At 38.2% G+C, this 22,476-nt stretch overlaps 3 protein-coding genes across 4 annotated transcripts; 2 read left to right on the forward strand and 1 right to left on the reverse strand.

Annotated features, from left to right (window-relative positions):
- The first annotated feature begins 4,096 nt into the window (after positions 1 to 4,096).
- On the forward strand, positions 4,097 to 10,972 carry LOC146464567 (GDP-fucose protein O-fucosyltransferase 4-like). Of its 2 annotated transcripts, none has more exons than XM_085129218.1 (2): positions 4,097 to 4,248; positions 8,275 to 10,972. In XM_085129218.1, the coding sequence occupies exon 2, from the start codon at positions 8,321 to 8,323 to the stop codon at positions 9,431 to 9,433; it is 1,113 nt and encodes a 370-aa protein (XP_084985344.1). In that variant the 5' UTR covers positions 4,097 to 4,248; positions 8,275 to 8,320; the 3' UTR covers positions 9,434 to 10,972. The 2 variants fall into 2 exon arrangements, with proteins under 2 accessions (XP_084985344.1, XP_084985345.1); XM_085129219.1 differs by lacking the exon at positions 4,097 to 4,248 and adding an exon at positions 6,096 to 6,236.
- A 745-nt stretch (positions 10,973 to 11,717) lies between these two features.
- Positions 11,718 to 16,445, reverse strand: LOC146464568 (uncharacterized). Its single transcript, XM_085129220.1, has 7 exons — positions 16,239 to 16,445; positions 15,101 to 15,190; positions 14,352 to 14,441; positions 13,709 to 13,831; positions 13,174 to 13,305; positions 12,585 to 12,701; positions 11,718 to 12,049 (listed from the first exon to the last, which is right to left on the reverse strand). Exons 1-7 carry the CDS (start codon positions 16,365 to 16,367, stop codon positions 11,936 to 11,938), a joined length of 795 nt encoding a protein of 264 aa, XP_084985346.1. The 5' UTR covers positions 16,368 to 16,445; the 3' UTR covers positions 11,718 to 11,935.
- Positions 16,446 to 16,469: 24 nt separating this feature from the next.
- On the forward strand, positions 16,470 to 19,988 carry LOC146464569 (kelch-like protein 20). Its single transcript, XM_085129217.1, has 2 exons — positions 16,470 to 17,991; positions 18,654 to 19,988. The coding sequence occupies exons 1-2, from the start codon at positions 16,626 to 16,628 to the stop codon at positions 18,968 to 18,970; spliced, it is 1,683 nt and encodes a 560-aa protein (XP_084985343.1). The 5' UTR covers positions 16,470 to 16,625; the 3' UTR covers positions 18,971 to 19,988.
- Positions 19,989 to 22,476: the final 2,488 nt, after the last annotated feature.

Below are 22,476 nucleotides of genomic sequence, written 5' to 3' on the forward strand. Positions count from 1 at the left end.
AGCTGACAAGTGGCTGGGTGTATCATCTTCGGTTAATGAATGCTAGTTGTTTACAAACGAAAAATGAGGAGATACATCGGCAGATTAGGTAATCGCACCGGATGATGTAAAATAAACTTTTTAATGAAAAATTAAACACTCGTGTCGTTAGATACGTTGCTTTAAACTTCCAAAACCTTCAAGTGTTCCAAAAATATGTATTAGTCATCGAATGGTACTCAATATTGCACCATTTATCTATTATTAGTCAAAGCCAGAGAAGTAAAAACAACTTGAAGACCACAAATAGTTATTATGGCCAAGTAATTCGTTGTATACGTTCTTCCAGGTCGTGGCTCGCCAATGTTGCGTTTGTTGCCAGGATACGTAACTCCCTCCACGCGAAACCTGTCCAACAAAAACTTCATGTTACAAATTGTTTTCCCAAAGACGCAACATCGATAGCTGCACCATTTCAGATGACGATTTTTTTTTTTTTGTTTGTTTTCGTTCTTTTTACAAATTTTGTCTGGAGGAAACTGCATTTTACGAGGCTGCAAATTAGAAAATAGCTAATCTACTAGCCGATGTGTTTGTTTGTCTCTTGCAGTACGGTATAAGCTTGCGTGGGATTTGGCGGGAATCGACAGCCAATCAGGAGCAATCTTGCGTGATTTGTAACGTGACAAGTTGTCACGTCGTTTGTTCTACTTATTGCAAAACGTCACACGACGACACAACGGCAAAATGAGTGCGCATGCTTACATTTTTTAAGCCGCGCACGAGGGAGCGGCTACCATACCCAGTATTTCCATAGAAACAACGACATATTTGTTTCAAACTGTAGTGAATTTTCTGCTTGAAGTAGAGCGCTTGCAGGCAAACGTGAACTCTGTCGTCTATAAGTCTATTCCTTTACAAGGACAAACGTATTTAAATTTACCTACTTTTACCAAAATTAAAACTAGGTGGAATACTTTACCTATGAAGGTCCGTTCGGCAACAAGTATTAGTATTCTAAAACCGGGGGTTTGGGATTCTTTATCGCCGGAATAACTAGTTGGCGTGTTTCTGTACTTATTCTTGTTTACTAATATACATATTTATATTTTTCTGTTTTTTAAGTTTAGTTCCCAGGTGATCTGTCTTGTATGGGGTCTTGACTCTTTTACAAATCATCCTTATGGCTCATACTTTTTTCTTATGTTATTTGTATTTGTGCCATTAAATTGTATTATAAACAAACATTCATCGTAGCAATTCTCGCTGTCGGCTTCTCTAAGGGTAGATTACGCGGTGAAAAAAACTGTTGTCTGAGGGGGAAACCCCTCGCCGCCTAGCCTGAAGACACCATTAACCTTTTTGATTTTGTTTTAAACGTATCAACAGGCCTAGTACACTACCCAGCAGTCCCTAATTTTTCTACACGAAGACAATTTTTGCGCACGCCCGGGTGGTTCGTTCGTTTTTCTATCCCTAAGAAAAGTAAAAGGCTATTCCTAGTCTACAGCACAGGTCTAGGAAGGCATAGGTGGAATCACGAAAACAATTCACAAGTACAGCCCTACCCTTGGAGCGTCACGCAACGTTTTTCCCACCAGTCTTGCGTGACTACTCAGTTAACGGCTGCGTATGAGACTGGCTTACCATAGCATTCTGTTTTGTTTTCGAGTAGCGCGCACCGTTGGTTGATTTCCACCCCTTTACTCTGGAGCCAAGATAGAGTCCATCGAGGCATATCTTTCAAGCGTATTGAATACTCTTTCATTTGTATTATTTCATTTAACAATGAACATTTGTCGTTAACTGAATACACTCCCGCCAATTCTTGGTTTTCACGTGACGTCACCAAATTCTAGAATTCAAAACTGGGAGGCCTACAAAATTTTTACCTTCATTCACGGAAAGATTACCTAAAAATATGTCTGTTCACAATTTCTTAGCTCGATGTCGTGCTTCCGTTTGAAAATAGAACAGTTTCAATTTCCGAGTTTCCATCGTGCGTGACATCAGGAGGATGGCCGTGACAGAGCTTTTCCGTCTCTTAAAAATGACTCTTCGGGTGATTTTCAGCATTCTAAACAATTTAAGTTTGAGGAGAAATATTAATCTAAACATTCGAAAATTCACAAGGGCAAACAAACATCTTTTCTGGCAAAAGTGAACTCCAGATGTTTTTTCTTGTTTCCGGCCGCCATGTTTGTGCCCCTCAGAGGGACACAAGCATGGCGTCTCCATACTAAGCTCTATAAATTTATGTGGAACATTTTGTCAAATAACTCGAGTACAGAATGCCGCACAGACCTGACACTTGGACAGATGCCTTATTTATTTATCCTCTATACCATGTCCATTTCTTGACGTCATTCATGGAATGGTTTCGATTTTTTTTTTCAATGGCGTGACAGTGAAAACCGAGAATACTCGACAAGGGAAACAGGAATTTGTTCGACTCGAACAATGAAAAAGCAAGTTTCTGTAAACAGTCTCCAGGGAGAACAAGTCGCTGTTCGAACTAGCCAGAGGCTCGAGATAGCTCGTATTTGAGAAATGGGGAGCTGAGCTTGAGGTTATTTAGGTTGCGTATTTATACTGATTTACACACGCTCGAGAGGCGGTATACTACTTTGAAGCCCTATTACAAAATTTGCGCTCAATATTCCTGCAGTAAACACACCGTAGATGAAATGCATAAGAAGCAAAAAGAAACTGAACTGGTGTATATTTACCTGAGTTTGTTATGAAGAGGAAGCACTTTCCAGAGAGATTGCTCCACTGCAGAGGACACCGAAATGCCACGTTGCCGATCCGATCCTTTGTAAACGATTAATGATTAACAGATGTAACACAGCACTGCTTCCCGCCAAGCCGGAGGCGCACGGGCATGATTTGATGGGGGGTTGTGACGGGTCTTCAAGCTCCGCTTTGCCGCTTGTAAATTGCGAGCAGTCTCTCTTTTGCTCTAGAATCCACGGAGGAACTCGTACTCTCAAAGGGTAGGAATTTTTTCCTTAAACATCAGTTGAAAAAGCGTATACGGTCAGTCTCTTTCACGAAACTGTCTCCTTGCTGCCTAACGGCTATTTTCGCTAGTTATTGGGAGGCTTCCGACCGCATCATATAACACTCCTAAGCAGTGCAAGGAATTCTTATCAACCCTAGCAGCCTCATGCCTCAGGAAAATGGTATACAAACATTCAGTTGGTCATGCCAAAATTACATCATCCCGGCCTCAAGGTCTTCTAATTTCAGCGAATTTCCGTAGAGTAAAAGTTTGATATTTGTTTCCTCGCCGTCAGTTAACACTTCGAACTTGATACCAATATTTTGCTCCTTGAATTTAAGGTGTTGCCTGAAGTTATTCTTTGTGATCACGTTCTTTGCTAGTTAGAAGAGCCGCTATTCATCAATGGTGACCATAAGAAGCTTAAAACAAAAAACATTTTTATTTCCAGGGGCGTTGGAACCGGCACTTACTTAAATCATCCCTGACTGTCCGGCTGAGACATCAGTGTAGTCGCGGAATTTGGATGGCGCCATATAGTGTGACAGGTAGAAGCAATTCTGGCTCGGCAATTTTCATTTCAGGTTTCAAAACCTTCCTAGCACAAAAGTACCTCCAATATGCAATAATTGAGTCTGAGAACAAATAATACTGCTTCCTCTGTTAAAGCACAGAACCCCCTCATTTTTACCTGTACGACTCAAGTACACTGGACCTACTTTAGCATAGCCTGCGAATACAGCCGCCTCTCATTCATTCATTTTTTAAGAGATTACTCCATTGTCCTTGTTAGCTCTTGTTTTTGATAGAATCTTAATCATCTGGGCCCAGTTGCTCGAAGCATGGTTAGCGCTAACCCGGGTTAAATACCATGACAACCTATAGGTTTTAATACCTCCGTAACCAATGGTTAGCGCTAACCATGCTTCGAGCAACTCAACCCTGGATTGCGTTTCCAAATTATTTCCTCCATGCTGTTTAGCCGGCATGTACAAAGGCAAGGAAAAGAAAAGAATTGATCTCTTAAAAGGGAATGGGGTCAAAATTAGAATACTAAGAACAAGTGACCTGGTCAACTGTGTTGATGAAACCAACCATTCGTATAATCGAGGTAGTCAGAAGTGAGATTAACTCTAGTGATTGATTTTTGGAAAAGAGTGGAGATTGAGTGAACCAGTATACTTCTTTTTACAGTATACTCTAGTGGTATACCAGTATACCGCGAGAGTTTTAAAATTAGCCACTTGGGTCGCTGATACATAGAGGTATGTGGGACTGACAGTAACTAGAATACGACAAAATTTCAGTATGGAAAATATGTCTATCCACACTAAAGGCTGGTTTCCATATGATCGCGGATCGCAGATCGCAATAAGGTCTGCGATCGTCTGCGATCCTGCGATCGTGATCACAGACGATCGCAGAAGATAGAACCATGTTCTATCTAAAGGCTGGTTTCCATATGATCGCGGATCGCAGATCGCAATAAGGTCTGCGATCATATGGAAACTACTTCTGCGATCGTCTGCGATCCTGCGATCGTGATCGCAGAAGATAGAACCATGTTCTATCTCCTGCGATCAATTGCGATTGTTTGCGATCTGCGATCTGCGATCATATGGAAACCAGCCTTTAGATAGAACATGGTTCTATCTTCTGCGATCATCTGCGATCACGATCGCAGGATCGCAGGCGATCGCAGAAGTAGTTTCCATACTAGAAATACGTGACTCGCAAAACCTCGCGAAGCGGGGGCTGGGTGGAAAGCCCTCTTTACTCGTATTGTAGCATCAAACGAGGAGATTAAGAGGCGCATAAGAATTTTTTTTGATGAGCATGGTGTTTTCGTAGTTCCACGGGCTAGTTTGCGGTTGAAAATCTATTTCTGACGCGACGTAATGTACAACGGGCGTGCAGCGCTGTCGTGTTGGATGAATTTATTTCCCACGGAAAATTATTGACCGCGGCCACAAAACGTGTAATTTCTTTAATGCAATCTTTCACAAAAAAGATTTCTAAAAGAAAGGGAAAAGATTCTGGAGAGATAGTTCTGTGTCCAGTGAATATTGATGAACATTGCAGTTGAAATTTGATCATGCACGCATATTTTTTTTCCATGTATGCAAATTTTGCTCCAGACAACGCCAGACAGTCTGACGTCATTGTGCGGACACCTTCAAAGATATAAACATATATAGACATATATAAATATATTTTTCGCTCGAATTCGCGCGGCTTAGCTCCGCTCGGGCCGGCTCGGCCCGACAAATTTATTAACCTCGCTACGCTCGGGCCTTCGGCCCTCGCTTCGCGAGGAATGATCGCAGACGATCGCAGACCTTATTGCGATCTGCGATCTGCGATCATATGGAAACCAGCCTTAAAAGTTTGATCTTTCATTAAGTCTCAAGGCAAAGAAACTTTGGCCAAGAACATCGACAAAGAGCCGATGAAAACAAAAGCGACCTTCTAGAATACTTCTAGCGCTACCGTTACTATGGTAATAGCTGTTGCTTGGAAACCAATGAGAAAATTAACTTTGATCATATGTTGAAATGATGATGTAGTATGAAGGAGATCGGAGTTTATCTTGTATGCGAGAGCTAGGACTAAATTTGGGCTGAATTAGCTTAGATTTTATTGAAAGTAAGACGAGAAACGAAGAAAATAAAACGATTATTAGCCACTACCCCGGGGCATTTGAACAACTAGTTTGTCCCGGCCATGGAGCATTTGCCAGATTATTTTTAAAAAAAACAAATCCTAATTCCCGGGGATCGTCCCGGGTGGCCATGGGATATGGGCAATGCTGCTGATGTTGATGCGTCACTCCTTTGTTGGTCCTTTTGTGTCCTGTGTGGTTTTGAAGCGATTCCTGGAGGTTTTATTTCTGACGACTTCTACCTAAAAACGACACAAGACACCAATAGACACGCAGAGGAGATCAGGTGAACAAGTTCTATTGAAAATCGTTCGTAGGATGCCTTCAAATAGAAAACGTTTCAGGTCCCGTTTATATACGCTCAAACGTGAGCTTGGGATACCTGTGTCACATATTTGTCGCAACACCGTCACGCCACGGACTGTTGAGCGTCACGTGTCGCACCGGGGAATTTGCACCTGCGTCAATTCGTACAAAGCGAAGAGTATACTTATGTGAGCTTATTAAATGTGATTTAATATGTTTCATGGGTTACACAAGGCGTGTTGAGGAACAGCAGAATGTTTAGGATTTCCCAGAAATTGATGCTGGGTAAGTTAGAATTGTTGTGCGTTTTTTGAATCCCCATGCAACTATCAACGAGCCGCTCAAAACGTGTTCGTTCATCAGGGGCACCCAACGGATCGTTTCGGTAAATTATCTGTTCGGAAGGCCCTTAATCCCCTTCAATTTTCTGAAGGGAATTTTCACTTCGAGCTTTCGTGATATGGGAAATTTAAGGCCTAGTGTTTTCGGATTGACAAAAATGTCGTTTCGGGTACCGAAAAAAGGTCAGCTTCATTAATTTTTCAGAAGCGATGTTTTAGGAAAAATTTAATTATTTGACATCAGATTTCCCTACAAACACTGTTATTTCGGACGTGTTAATGCCTACTCGTCAAAATGTCGTCGAAAACCGTGATAAGGCCTAATTTGCTACAAGCATAAATTATCCCAACAAAAGCCCGGAGTAGGAACACCAATAGTTACTTGTTAATGTTATACTCAAAGAACATACATGTAACCATGTTATTTTGCAAACAAAATAAGTTATATTTGTTGAAATTCTCATTGTCGTATTTGCATTCAAAAACACCTTAAACGACGTAGCACTCACTTCTCAATGAGAACTGCTAGTATTATATTAAAGAGTTAAGGGGTTGTTTGATTCACCAAGACGTCGAGACGGCCCAAAATAAAATGCACGCGTATTTATAATTATTTGAGTTGATTTACAAGAAGAGAATATTTTAGATATTCCCACAGCGATTAAACGGAAAAAAAAGAAACTCAAAGATTTATGTGTAAAGACATGCCAATAGAACAATTCTATTCTGAGCGTTATACGAACATTTAATTACAATGTATATTTACGTACTTTTCAGATATTTTTACTTTTTACTTCAGGATCCAGGCCGTTGTGTTAATAAAGTTCTTCTTTATTTTCTTTTACAATTAAGTTGTTTGCTGAAGCCAAAAATGAATTATAGGGGGTAATTTTCAGTTGATTTTGACCATTAACTCAGTCAAATTAAATAAATGCATACAAATTAAGAAGAAGGGGAAATGAGGATTTTATTGTTTACATAATTTCAGAATCATAGTAAAGTACGTAAAACGTTGTGTCGCTCACGTGATTACCACCAGCCCCATTTTAACTATTTTTAATTGATAGATCACTACTCCAACACTATTTTGCACTATCTTAACTGTCAGAGCAATTTTTTCTTGGCACCAGCTGATTAAAGTTGCACAATATATTGTCAATTTAATTTGGTAATGGCAAAATTTACTTGTAATGTTTCTTTTTTCTCTCTAGCAGGAGAAACTTTAAGGACGGTGCCTACTATTGTTACTGCGCATACGTTCTGCGCATTTCGAGATACTCGGGTTTCCTATGGGTTGTGCCTACTAATTCAGGGATAATTTTGCGCGGTTTAAAACTATACGGAGAAAGCAGAACTTAGCAAGTGCTTTTGGTATCTCAAAAGAAAATTGGGGGTAGCCATGCATTTTTCAGAGATAATTAAGCTTCAATTTAGGAAAAAAATCCCATACATTTCTTTATATTTTGGCGCTTTTTAGAGATATTATTGCTTAATTATCTCTGAAAAATGCGTGGTTACCCCCAATTTTCTTTTTGGGTTCCAAGAGGCCTTGCTAAGATCTGCTTTTCCCGCATAGTCATAAGCCGCACAAAAATACTTCGGTATTAGTAGGCACCGTCCTTAAATTAAATATGACACTGCCTTTCAATAATAACATACAGACTCCAAACTTCAACCCCAACAGACGATTTGCATGTTTTACTGCCGTCAGTCATAATTACGGTGACAACTGGCCGACTGCAAAAATACAGAAGCCAACAAAGTGGATTCACTGCCAATCACAGCACAAACATGACCTTTTGACCCTTAAATGAGCCAAGCGTTTTTGTTTTTGTTTTCTAAGTGGTCCGCTGCAGTGATTCATGGCAGTGAAAACCACAATGGTTGGTTGAATCTTGAACTTCAGAGTCTGCATGTTATTGAAAGGCGCAGTAACTGTCAGTGACATCATCTGGTGATCATGATTCATCTTTTCTATACAGGTCGATCATTACAGAAAAGCAAATATTCTACAACGGATGTTACACAATGAAGGGAGGATCACATCTTTACAAGTTCCTACTTTGTCTTGTCTGTGTTTTGGTGTTTATAATGTGGCAACTTCATGTAAAGTTCTTTTCTCACATGAGAAATAACAGACCAATGGGGAATCCTACGACAAAGCGCTGGGTCATCATTTTCTGGTCAACGGTGTTTGGGAAACCAGTACATTTCCACTTTGATGGGGATAAAGATGGATGCCCTGTTCCTTGCGAGCTTACAACCAACCATTCCAGAGAAAGCGAGGCAAGTGGATTCATTGTGCATGCACGCGATGGTCATGTAACTCCTCCTACAGATGCAGTACCATGGATCTTGTTTACTCATGAAAACCCTGTGTACACACCTGTATTAAGTAATCAAGAGTTTATGTCTAAATTCAAACTGTTAGAAAGCTATCGCTTGGATTCTGATTTTCCTCACCCAGTATACACCATGCCCAACTTGACACCACCGATTCCTTTCAAGGAAAAAACAGGGCTTATCATGGCTGTAACCTCAAACTGCGAGCCTGTACGCACAGAATACATGAGACAGCTCATGCAGTTTGTACAGATAGACTCTTATGGAGGCTGCCTTAAGAACAATGATTTGGTGGGTAGATACGGCTCTGCAAATGGGAGGGACTTTAAACAGATCAAAACAGATCTCGAAAGAAAATATAAGTTTACACTGGTGTTCTTTAATCAAGACTGTAATTATTTTGTTGACGATCAACTGAGCCATGCTTTTGATGCTGGCTCAGTGCCCGTAGTCATGGCAACAGACAAACTTGAAGAGTTCCTGCCTGGCAATCTTAAAAATGCTGTCATAAAAGTTCGCAATTTTCAAAGCCCAAAAGTTTTGGCAGAATACCTGAAGAATCTTAGCACTAACGAGGCCGAGTATAGTAAGTATTTGGAGTGGAAATGGAAAGGAATTGGGAACATTACTGGAACAGTGATAGGAGACTACTGGAAGCCAAAATACCCGATATATTGTCAAATGTGCATTGCACTATCAGAAGGACGAGTCCACAAAGAAGGACTGAAAGCCGACAACTGCAAGCCAAGAGCATTTGAAGACTGGGGAATAGTACCAGGTGTCAAGCAAAATGCTTAGCAACACCTAGCCTAGAATATTCCCCAAAGCTCTAAAGTATTTCCAACGTTGTAATTATTATTATCATCATCATCAGTTGTTTTATTTAATATTTAATAAATTTTTTAATATATATTTTTAGTTTCCTACATTTCTCTTGCACATTTCTTATTATAATTATTATTATTATTATTATTATTATTATTATTATTATTATTATTATTATTATTATTATTATTATTATTATTATTATTATAATGGCAGTAAAAACTTCTGGATGCCCAGATCTCCTAAACAATGATTGGGCAGCCAGCCGTAACCAATCGATGCAACGACCAAAGTCCTTACAATAATTAAAATCCCAACTCCTAATCACAAAGATCCTAGTAATTAAATTCTAAAACTATTTACCATCCATAAAATTGTCAATCTAAATACTAAAACTTCTGTTCCTCACGATGGAAACACTTAAGAAAAAAAAATTTAAAAAAATTATAATAAAACACTTAATGTCCATTATTTCAAAAGCTTAAAGCGCCTCGCAATATTGAGTGAGCTTGTGATGACTGACTTCTGTATCTGCAGAGCTATTGTGTCGCTTTGATCTCCCACTAGCTCTTAAGTGCCTTCCTGACATCTCTTGAGTAACCTCCGAGTACATCCACAATAATATTGAACTGTGTCACATGATATTCAGGATATCTCTGCTCGAGCTCCCAGCGTACTGGCCCGTACTTTGTTGTCTTCTCAAACCATTATTATTATTATTATTATTATTATTATTATTATTATTATTATTATTATTATTATTATTATTATCATTATTAAATTTTAACATCGTTATCATCAACTTTATTTGTGTTGTCTTTTGATTAAGGCAAGGAAGCTAATTGGGCACAAAATAATTCAAGAAACATAAATATCTGAAATATTGTGTCATTTGAATCCAGGGACAAATTGGCTAGGGTAAAAAGATCAAATTTTTTTGTATGAAATGCATGTCTATTTGAATTAACTTTTCCCTGAAGCTTGTTGCAGGGACTAACCCTTTCACTCCCATGGTCAGAATGTTAATTCTCCTGACTGAAAGTCATATATTTCTTTTCAAGGTTAGTTCAGAGAAGTTGGTGTAAATGTCAAACAATATCCCCTAGTTGATGATTTTCTTTATTTTCATCACCTGTCTGGTTGACAATGTATTGATGATATAAGGAGAAGTTACATATTGAGAATCAAGAATCATGCAGTCCTATTTATTTTGCTACACCTAACATAACTGCTTGGTGGAGTGGTGACAGAAGTATTTATTTAAAAATATTTTAATATTTATTATAACTTGTGAATATTTATTGCTTGGTGAAGTATTTATTTATTTCTTAAATATTTATTATAACTTTTGAATATTTATTGCAATATTTATATTTACTATAACTTGTCAGGATGTTTTTTATTGAGTTTTGTTTAGCAACCTGCCTTAATTAGCTTGCTAGCTATTTGTGGGCAAGATGAACGATAATGTAAACTTACATAATTAAAAGTTGTTGTTGCTTGGTGGCAAAACCTTGAGCCCTCAGGTTACTCATGGCTCTCAGAGGTCATGCTGATCTCGACTTCCCGACCATGCACCCCACTATCTTTGAAGAAAAAAAATACATGCACAATGCAACTACTGCTTTCAGTCTACATGTAGCCAGCCAAGTCAGACAACACTTAATTGTGCATTTCCAGAAAATTTCGTTCTTCCCCCCCCCCCTCCCCCATGGAAGGTTTTTGTTTTGCATCCCCCATCCCCCAAGAAATTCCGGTTTAGCTTCATACTTTGCTTCTAAAATTTTGACTTTTATGACCCCCTCCCTACCCCTAGGAATTTCCAGTGACCTTCCATGGGGTAGGTATGGATTTTTTCTGGAACTGCACAAAAAGTTCTGGAAACAAAAATGACTACAACGTTGAATAAAAAGAAAAATTATTGTTTTTTAATTTAAATTAATAAATTTATCCACATAAATTTACAGTAGTTTCCCATAAATTGAAGGACATTGTGGAAGATCAGCATAAGTGATGACTGGGCCAAATCAGCTCTCTTTTGGCAATCAGTACTGGGTTACAGAATTCGTTTCACACCTTCAGCTCAAAAAATTTAAATGCAGAAGTTTACTTTCATACGTGTATCATTAATCCACACTGTGTCACTAAGTACAGTTTACTTGGAGCAATTAACACTAATCTTGTGCTTTTTTAATGTTATTCTTCCACCCAGCCCTTCAACCATAGTTTCTATCAAGACAAAGATCACACAATCATGTTTCTTTAAAATATTTTATTATTTTTTTTTTAAATGACATCGCCGGTATTTTTGGTTATCTGAACATAGTAATGCATCCATTCCTTTGTCTAATATATAAATAAGACTTCTAAAAGACAAAATAATGGTTTTTAAAAATTCACGTATGAAATACAGAGAAGGAAATTACAGCAATTCCCATTGCTTGATTCTTCCCAAGGATTGTGATTAAAATTAATTCAAGCTGATTTTTTGGCATGGAAAAGTCCCCACTTCTGATCTCCACGACCACAGCGATCAATTTTGGTTTCCCAGTCCTCTACAAGGTATTCAAAGTCCTCTGGGCTGAAATCCTGTTTAAAAAAAAAAATAAATAAATTACTTGTAAATTAATAAAAAATATCATTATTAACAGGTGAGCACTTTCTCCTTTACCGTAAGCTTTTTTTAGAAGCCCAAGTTATACAACAAAATGTTTGTTCTTAAAAAAAAAAGGGAGAAAAATAAATAAACAGTAGCTATCATTGAAATTTGCATGATTATCTAACCAAATAAACACTTTGCCAAAAACATTAAACAGATGCTGTGTTTTTAAATGGATATAGGCTTTAAAACTTTAAACGTTTTCTCTAAATTGTTTAAAAATGGATACACAGTGCATTTTAAATTGAAGGGCTTCTCGCAAAAAGGGCAATATGACGTGTCACTTTTTTGGAGATTTTTTTTTCCCACCTGTAGGATCTTGCTAAATCTTTACATACAGACTTGTTTTCACACCAAAGCTTTCTCTTTTTATTCCCTCCCTCCACACTTTTCTAAGAGTTCCTCAATCAACCCAATCAAACACTTTCTGGGATTTATGTACTAACTGTTTACCATAAGTTATACCTTCAAGAAAGTGCCTTTTTCCGTTTCAAATCTTCCTCTTTCTGACTTGAGAACTTCTACAAATCTCTTGGTGTTGTCTATTGCTTGCACATCAGTGAAACCAACTACCTCTAAAAGCTGTGAATAAAAGTCGACAGGGAAGGTAAAATTAATGGCACTGCTTTCAACTATTAAATTTGTCACCTATCGGAAACCTTGAAATATAATTCACCCCACCAAAATTCTGATTATATTTAACAACTATTAAAATTACAATGTCCAAATCAAAGTTGTGGTCAAGTGTAGTTTATTTCTCCTTTTAAACTTTAAAACTTTATAGTTAAAATAAGTGTTGTTGGGTTTTTTTTTTAATTTGTATTTTGTTTTCCTTTTTTGTAATTTTCATTTTGTTATTATTTTATACCATAAATTGGAGGGCCAAAGGTTCGTTAGCTTTGTGCTATTACATGTAAGTGCTACCCTCATTAAATGAAGACTTTACTTACTAACTTACTGCACATCACGAGTTGACTGAAAACATTGAAATTAAATCAATAAAACAATATCACTCGAGGCCCTTTTGTGCAGGCCTAACAAAATAATTCTATACCTTGCCATAGTCTTCTGGAGTAAGAAGATGGTAGTGCCGTTTAGCAACGTAAGCCTTCATTGCATCGGACAGCTCTGTAGGGCCTCGGCAATAATCTGATATAAGAAGCTCACCTCCAGGCTTCAACCATTTCTATCAATTAAAATATTAAATGAAGCAAAATGGCATCAAAAGCGGCTATTAAGCATGTCATCTTATGTGTTACCTACCATGAGCGTTCAAAACAAAAGAGCCTATTGAAAATTAAGTTCACAAAATACATGTAACACAAACAGCTAGAGTGTACGCGTGTTGGTCTTACTACATGTATTAACAACAGGAGACCAGAACAACTGCAGAGTGCTGATGAGACAGTCTCTTCTCAAGGCAGCAAGGATAGAAACCTGCCAATCACAGACAACCTTCTTGACATATTAAATACTGAAGCATAATCAGTTGACCTCATCGCTTGACGAAGACAAGCAGTAAGCAGTCGAAATGTCACGATCTACCAATTAAAAAGTCACTACATGTAGTTATAAAGAAATATACTTACCAGGAAATTTGCAAAAAGGGTTTTCTTGTCCTCGATGTGAAGAATTGTGTCCCTGCTATAAATGACATCAAACGATTCTGGTTTGTAGTCAGCAGTTGTTATATCTGCAACAACAAACTCGACCTAGATGCAACAAAACAAAACAACATGTCAATTAAACAAAATGGAATACTGACACCAGCCACTTAAAATATATTTCCACCAGCAGATCTAGTATGTGTACAAATATTTACACCCAAGTAGCCCTGCCCTCTACTTTGCCTACATTCATGAAAAATTGCACAGGCTACCACTTACATTGATTACAAGCTCTGAAACCAATCTTAATAAAAAGTTAACCCTAGCATGAGGAATATTTCAGAACTGCCAACTGCAATCTCTTGACATCTACATTTGAAAATCTCTTACAACAATCTACCTACTCTGTTATCCCAGGGGCAATCCCATAACTCATTTCCTCAACCCAAGTTGACCATGTTCTCCACTATTGCAAACTGCATTTTTAATTTTCATTTTGTACTCTGGCCAACCCAAATTATTACTTGTATTTAAAATGGCAGAAAATGTTCCTAAAGCTACATAGTTATTGATCTGCACTTTGATTAGACTTCAATCAAACTTGCGCATTCACAGAAACAATCACCTTATCATCTTGAAACTCCTTCGCTCGTTGTTTTCCGATGTCAATCATGTTCTTAGACAAGTCCACTCCAAGCACTTCCACCTTGAAATGCTGAGTACAAACGAAACAAAATTAAAATTACAAGACACTAAGACATCCAGTTACCATACATTTCTATTTTTAAATTCAACTTTGATGTTGTTGTGATATTAATTGGTTTGTTTGTTTACATGCTTGGCATTGTTATTGTTTTTGTTGTGTTTTTACAAAACACTTTGAATTGCATGGGTTTTTGAAAAAAGGCCTGCCCAAGTCTTGCTTCTTTGAGGGGGCAGTGGAAATAATTTTCTGTTGCTCAAAAACTACTCCAAAGTTGCCAAAAGTTTGTGAAGTTTTTTTTTTTCCTCTCCTGGCTCTATCCTTTCTCCTTTCACCTTTCTTTTGGATCATTCTGACCTTCTCGAGGCCATAAAACCTGTGATTCGGTGTCATTTCACAAAAAACATGAAGCTTTCATCAGCCACCTTTTCAAAAGTTTGTGTAGATATATAATAGAGTTGCCAACTGTCTTTAGGTCCCAAGATGACAAAAAAACAACTGCTGTCATTAGTATCCTCGTTTAGTTGAGGAATTTCAATAATCTTACTTTCCTATTGTGCAATCAAGTCTGTGAAATATCTCAAAATACATTCTTTTATTGTTGGGTTCCAACTTTGGGTTAACAGCTTGCCAGATGTACTTAACGCAAGCCACTGATTTTCCATGCATACCTTCACCATGTAAAATCCAGATCCTCCAATTCCACAACCAACATCAAGAACCTTTTGTCCAGGCTTTAAACTAAGCCTGGCAATAATTTCCTACAGAAAGAACGAAAAAAAAGTAATTTTAAGTTATACAACACCCTTTATAATTTAACCATCCTTCGACAAAGTTGTCCTGGAGCGTGTCCATGTATGGTTGCATAATGCCTTTGATTTTTTGTTGTTGTTTTTTTGTTTACCCTTCTTTATTCATTGTTGTTGTTTTTTCTTTCTTTCACAGTAAATTTAGACACAGCTCTTCCTGCAGTCAAACAAACCTCACAGAAATAATGCAGAAATTATTTTCATAATTTGGATTGAATGTCCACAATATTATGTTGGTTGTACACAGGTAATTTTGTACTGTACCAACTCCATAATCACCTTACAGAAAAGCTGCAAATAAAACATAATATTTTTTCAAACCATTTCTGAACTATATTTTTAAAGGAAAAAGAAACGAGGAAAGAATGTTCACATAAAATATTCAAAGAAAGTGTCCAACAATTGTTATTGCACAACACTCATTTGAAAATTCAGACTTCAATCTCAACTCACATTTTCAAAAAATTTCTAAAACCGTATACCTTAGCTTAGTTTTAAAAGAAAATCAAATGAAATTCTGTAATGTTGAAATGACCTTCCACAGGTTACCCAAGCTCTACAAGCGTGACGTTGACCTTTGTAACTAATTTGAGCGTCACGGTAGCCGTTGCGTAACAGTGAAATTACAAGGTTTTGGGGTTTTGTATAGAAGAAAAACGTTTCCAATTTGATCGCAAAATTATGAATGATTTGTGAATAAAAATTATCTACCTGAACCCCATTGCGTGGCTATTTGTGTGTTGATTTATGGCGATTTCAAGGAGTTTTAGTTACACTGCACTGTTAGCTTTTTAGATCATTACTTTCTTCCGCACAAAATCTTATAATTTCGCTATTACCAGCTATTACGTGCGTGATTGTAGCACATAAACGCTTTTGGAGCTTGGCTGCCTGTGGGATTCTGAGCAAGTGGTATGATTTTGTAAAAGAAAATGAGATAAAAGCAAGGAATTAAAAGCGATCCCAGTAAAAATACTTAGGAGCTCAGCTGATGTCTTACCTCGGTCGTTTCAAGGCCCCCAGTACTGACAAACCCGCGTCCAAAAATCTTCTCATAGCGAAGAATGCTGTTGTTGGAATATTGATTTTGGTCCAGAAATTGCTGGAACTCGTCGCTTTTGGTGGGCATCTTTGCAAGATGACTTCTCGAAAAAATTTTGAACGTACAAGAAAGACCGGCACGTGAAAGTAAATTTCCTCGAGCGAAACATTTCTCCTTTGTACCCGCCTGTCAGCGGTAAAAAATGTCATGACAAGCGTAATTTTCTTCTCGTTCCAGATCCTAACGTCTCCTTTGTTTGTTCACATAATCTCTTTATGATATCTTGTTCCACAACATTGCAAAAGACAATATTGTTGCCAAGTCGGAGCAGGCGAGCCTTTGATCATGTCTTCTTTTCGTTACATTTCAAGCAGCAATCCTGCGTTTGTTCTAAAAGGATTAGAATCTCTATTGGATCTCCAAGAACTTTGTGATGTAACGCTTCGAACGGAAGATGGGATTTCAATATCAGCACACCGCAACGTTCTCTCCGTTGGAAGCCCTTATTTTAGAGCAATGTTCACTGGAAAGCTGATGGAAAGTAAGAACGAGACGATCACTTTAAAAGGTGTGACAGGTGAATCGCTGCGATGCATTGTTCGATTCATATACAGTTCCTCGATAGACGTGAATGAAAACAACGTGGACGACCTTCTTAGCACATCGGATCTTTTTCAGATGAAAGAGATCACGAATGTTTGTTGTCAGTTTCTCAAAGAGCAGCTTCATCCGTCGAACTGCCTCGGTATAGCAGCTATAGCAGGTGGCTTTTCTTGCGAGGAGCTCAGCGGTGAAGCTCACAAATATGCAGTGAAGCATTTCACGCAAGTGATTAAATGTGACGAGTTTAAGGATCTCCCTTTAGAAGCTGTCAAACGACTCTTGATGGACGAGAATGTATGCGTTCGATCAGAAGAAGATGTGTATAACGCCGCGATGGAATGGATCTCAGCATCACCCGATCGTTTGAAGTATGCGGCGGAAGTTGTTGGTTGCGTGCGACTTCCGGTGCTATCGCCTTCTTTTCTGAATTCACATGTTCTCACCAATGAGTGGCTCTCAAGTGATCCTGAATGTAAGCAGATGATGGAGGAAGCTCTCACTTACGCATCATCTCCTACTTCTGAAAAGCGGAAACACTCCTTAGCCACTAGGATGCGGCCGCGCATTCCATCAGGATTTGGTGATGTCATGATTTCTGTTGGCGGCCTCCATCTTGGTTGTCCTGTGGCATCAGGTGAAAGGTACAATTTATACACAGATGAATGGCTGCCTATTGAAGACATGCCTACATTTCGTTATGGTGTTGCCGTTACTCAGCTTCATGGCCAAATCTACTGCCTTGGAGGATTCGAAAGTGCAAAATACTTGAGGACAGTCGAAACTTATGATCCTGAAGAAAACATGTGGACAATTCAAACTCCAATGCTTGTGCCAAGAAAATATTTTGGCGCCACTTGCCTCGGTGGTAAACTGTATGCTTTAGGAGGTTCCAACAGTCAGCGTCGACTCAAAAGTGTTGAGTGTTTTGACCCTTATGAAAATCAGTGGAGTTTTGTGTCTCCCATGTTGAGTCCAAGGATGTACTTAGCAGTAGGCACGCTCGGCGGACTCATATATGCCGTGGGAGGTCATGATGGTATTTTACGGTTGAGTACTGTGGAATGTTATGATCCTCAGACAAATGAATGGAGTTATGTGGCTTCAATGGGTAGGACATTATTTTACTTGCAATATCATTTCCATTTTATGTAAGCTTAAGACATGGCATTCATGGAAAGCAGGTCAAGTTTTCTTTAGCATTTAGGTAGTATCTAGTGTCCTTCGCAGCCGTTTTTAGGATGTCACATTTTTGGGGGGAGCATTGCGTGACATCCCAAAAACAGCTGCGAAGGAGACTAAGTAGTATCTGGCCCCTAAAGTAATGTGTCCTAGTAAATGACAAAATTCAGGAATAGTAATATACCCCATTCCAGAGTCCTGGCCAAAAAGAGTTTTTATAAAATTATTATATATATCTTCAAAACCACTCCCTGTGCAACAGCACAATTACCAATGAAGCCAATATGATGGAGCACTCCCTGCTAACATGTAATAATCATACATGTATCTTCAGCATGGACATCACTTAAAAAAGGATAGCAACTTGGTATCGCTAGTAAATAATCATCTCTCATGCAATACTTCCATGAAAAACATCAAGTATAATGTTTACCTGTTGTGGTTGTTATGTCCCCCTTGAGAACCAAAATTTTTAAAGTTGTGAGTATTTTCAAAGGGGTACCAATCATGGTAATGACCCAAAAGATTAACCTTAATATTAAGTTACTTATAGTATTATTATAAAAAAAGTTAATTATTTTCTTTTGACAGACAAACCAAGGTCTGTAGCTGGTGTGGCGGCCCTTGATGGCCTTCTTTATGTGATTGGAGGATTTGATGGAAACAACTACCTCCGTGACGTTGATGTTTATGATCCGCAGACAAACTCTTGGACTCCAGTTTGTCCACTTAATCAAAAACGTTCTGCTGCAAGTGTTGCAGTTATGAAAGGACGAATCTTTGCCATGGGTGGATTTAACGACCAGTTTTTGTCAAGTGTAGAAGTGTATGACCCTACAATTAACCAATGGAGTTATGTGCGTGATATGTCAATTCCACGAGTGCACTTTGGAGCCACTGTTGTATGAAGTAAATCCACGGAGGGGAGAGGGGTTGTAATTGTGGGGTAGGGTTGGGTGTGTGTGTGTGGGGGGGGGGGGGGGGCAGTTTGAATGCAAAAATGTCGGCAGTTTTTCTCGTGTTGGATTTGTGAAAATGTTTGATACTTTGTATTATCTTTCAATGGATTTTGTGTATAAATTATAGAAACGTTGTTTAACATCTTAAATCCATTGTTTTATGTGATTTATTTTTGCCTTCTACAATGGAGCTTCATTCGCACCTCAGAGCCTACACAATTATTTTTTTTTATTTTTTTTTTTTTATTTAGTACATTTGAGTTGTACTTTAGTGAGAATTAGAACTGTGTGTTACGAGATTTGTTTGATGAGTTTGGCGTCTTGTGATATTTATAGCAAGGATTCAAAAGATTTACGGAGATCACCAGTGATATAGAGCAAAAGCTTTGCGAAGCAATACAGAAGAATAACAGTACTTAGCCAATTAATTGACTGAGCTAACATCAAAGATTTATAGACACACCATGATGCATGTAATACCTACTTTTAGAGAAGCGTTTGTGTTTGAATTTGATATTGTTTGGCTTTATGACATACAAGTTCTGTGATTTGTCGAAAATCTTGTGCCATAGCTTTCTCAGCAAAAACGAAATGAATTTTGAGAAATGGTTGTTTACCGTACGTAGTTTTGTATTTGATTGAATTATTATGTAAACTCCTGTAAACGGCAAACAAGGTCATGAAAAGACCTGGTGTGGGGATCTTCTAGCGGGAAAATGGAACTATTGAAATGAATAACGACTCGTGCTATTTTAAACAATTTTAAGATGATAGATTTGATTTAATGGCTTTATTGAGCCTTTTTCAATGTAAAATATTCTTTAATGTTGTTGATTTAAGTTTTTTGCTGGATAACAGTTTGAAACAGTATGAAAACGTTAATAAGGTTCAATTAATAACGAACCCTGTGTTGTTAAATCTAGTTATATGCAAACTGCTTAAACACGGATCCGCGCTATAAAAGGAACCAAGCTTCCAGTCATTTCATTTTAGACATTGAGTTGTCAACTCAGGGGACACCAACGAGAGCATTCGAGCAAACTAGTTTAAAAACGGTGCCTACTAATAAAGAAGTATTTTTGTGCGGTTTATGACTATGCGGGAAAAGCAGATCTTAGCAACGGCTATTGAAATCCAAAAAGAAAATTGGGGGTAACCGCGCATTCTTCAGAGATAATTAAGCAACAACATTTCCAAAAAGCGCCATAATATAAAGCAATGTATGGCAGTTTTTCCTAAATTGTTGCTTGGTTATCCCCAATTTTCATTTTGGTTTCCAAGAGCACTTGCTAAGTTCTGCTTTCTCCGCATAGTTTTAAACCGCGCAAAAATATCCTTGTATCTCGAGATGCACAGAACGTACGCGCAGTAACAATAGTAGGTACCGTCGTTAAAATGTTGTTTCCTTCATCCCCACATCATTTATGGCCTTTTAAAAGGCAAATTTGGGCAAACTAACAGAGTTTGAGCTGTTCCGATTCTTCAGCTGAAAATTTAAATTGTAGAAAATTTTAGGGATTGGAATTTTATTCCCCGAATTAACGAACTGCTGCTGGTTTTTTCCGAAAATACTAGATGACCTTTTTTCACATTTTTAACAACGTATTTGCCCTAAGACAAGCCGACGACAAAAGCCGGATTAATTTTTCATCACGGCAAGGTTTGAGGTGACCTTACACTCGGGGAAAACGAGAGTTTTTCTTCATAATTTAACAGATTTATCACCGATTGGAAACAAACCCTTGGGTGCCCTTGAGCAAGATATGATAGAAAATTGACAGAATAAATTTGAAATTCGTTTTCGATTGCTGGGAGTTTTCTAAAAAGAAAAAAAGCATGAATTGTTAATTAGAGTTGAATCACGATATTTTTTCATAAAAAGCATCTTATATAAATAAATCACTTTATTTAAGTGTCAATGTATTTAGCGCAGAGCACTGATAAGGAACACTTGCCCGAACGTATGCGCAGTATGAAAAGGAGGCGTCGAACCTTTAGAACATAAGAACGCTCAATGTGACTAAAGATAGGCCTGCAGTGCGTCCGTGCGTCGTTCTGTTGATCATAAGTACCTAGCACTTCTCATGTAAGCTAGAGCCTGGTGAAATAAAGACAACACCCCGAAATGGACAGAAATTCAGAACGTAACGGAGCATATACTGCAGTGTTCGATGTGTCTGCTTTATACTACAACAACAGGGAAAGAACAGGTTGGCATTCGGAGATGTAAAAGAGTTACTTAAAGTTAAAAATCCCAAATTTTGCTACGAAATGTTGAGGACCAAAGTAAAAGCACACCGTTATTCGAATGGTTTGTTGCCATGGTATGTTGCCCGGGAAATCTCGCGGATTGCGACAAGACAAGAGAATCAGATTATCCTGTATTTAAGACGCCAGTTCCGTTGTGTCCCTTAGTTCTTTTATTGATAGTCTAGAAATCCGCCTCAAAGACGGTGCCTGGTATTTTGGCGAGGTTTATAACTGTGCGGGAAAAGCAGTTCTTAGCTAGGGTTAATGGAATCCAAAAAGAAAATTAGGGACAACCGCGCATTTTTTCAAAGATAATCAAGCAACAATAATTCTAAAAAGCTTTAAAATGTAGAACCATGTATGACATTTTTCTTTGATTATCTCTGAAAATGCAAGGTTACCCCCAGTTTCTCTTTGGAGTCCAACAACCGTTACTGCTTTTCCCACGTAGTCATAAACTGCGCAAAAATACCTTTGTATTAGTACGCTTCTCGGACCATCACAAGATGCGCAGAACCTATGCGCAATGCCAAACGGACGCAATTACAATATAGAGCGAGATTCCAGGCAAGCGTCAATGTTAACGGGAGTTCGCTCTGTAAACTAGACTTCCAACTATCACCAGAACTCCTATTTAGATCAGTAGTGGGATGTCCTTAATCAGATAGAGAGGTGTACGTGACGGCGGGGTGTCCTCAATGCCGCGAGTCAGGATTGAGCTGTAGCCGGCGGTTTTACCCCTGGCAATTTGATAATGAGATTTAGAGATGACGTGCAGAGAGCTGTTACACGATTGCTTATTGTATATCGTAACGGCGTGCTGCTTTGAATGAAGCGAATCGTGGTTAAAACCAACTCGAGGAAGTTTTGGTCATACGCCGAACGCACCATAAAAGAAACAGGTGAATTCATATCAAAAACGACGGGAAAACCTGCTTTTCGTTGCATGGAAAGTTGTGATGCAAGGGAGATTCATTCGATCGCTGCATTGATTTTTTTTTTCAGCAACGATTAGCTTGAAATATTTCCCAATTAAGACTAAATTGAAAATCTAATCCTTTTAAAAGTTGCTAATTTGGTTAGTTTTAATCGTCAGTTAAATTCGGCCATGAGAGTATCGGACTCGACAGAAAAGAACGAAAGCCTCCTTTCAGTGCTGTGTCGCCCAGGCGTCTTTTAAAGGCGGCTTTTTTGAACAAGAATTA

This window comes from Pavona decussata, unplaced genomic scaffold (assembly GCF_977016875.1).
Source record: "Pavona decussata unplaced genomic scaffold, jaPavDecu1.1 SCAFFOLD_161, whole genome shotgun sequence".
Classification (NCBI taxonomy): Eukaryota; Metazoa; Cnidaria; class Anthozoa; order Scleractinia; family Agariciidae; genus Pavona; species Pavona decussata.

Excerpts from the sequence above, each read along its gene's own strand:
- LOC146464567 (XM_085129218.1), top strand. The coding sequence starts at position 8,321 with ATGAAGGGAGGATCACATCTTTACAAGTTCCTACTTTGTCTTGTCTGT.
- LOC146464568 (XM_085129220.1), bottom strand. The coding sequence starts at position 16,367 with ATGCCCACCAAAAGCGACGAGTTCCAGCAATTTCTGGACCAAAATCAA. Across the intron at positions 12,702-13,173 it reads CTCCAGAAGACTATGGCAAG|CTTTTAGAGGTAGTTGGTTT; the intron begins GTATAGAATTAT and ends TTTTATTCACAG. Across the intron at positions 12,050-12,584 it reads AAAAAGGCACTTTCTTGAAG|GATTTCAGCCCAGAGGACTT; the intron begins GTATAACTTATG and ends TTTTTTAAACAG.
- LOC146464569 (XM_085129217.1), top strand. The coding sequence starts at position 16,626 with ATGTCTTCTTTTCGTTACATTTCAAGCAGCAATCCTGCGTTTGTTCTA. Across the intron at positions 17,992-18,653 it reads GAGTTATGTGGCTTCAATGG|ACAAACCAAGGTCTGTAGCT; the intron begins GTAGGACATTAT and ends TTCTTTTGACAG.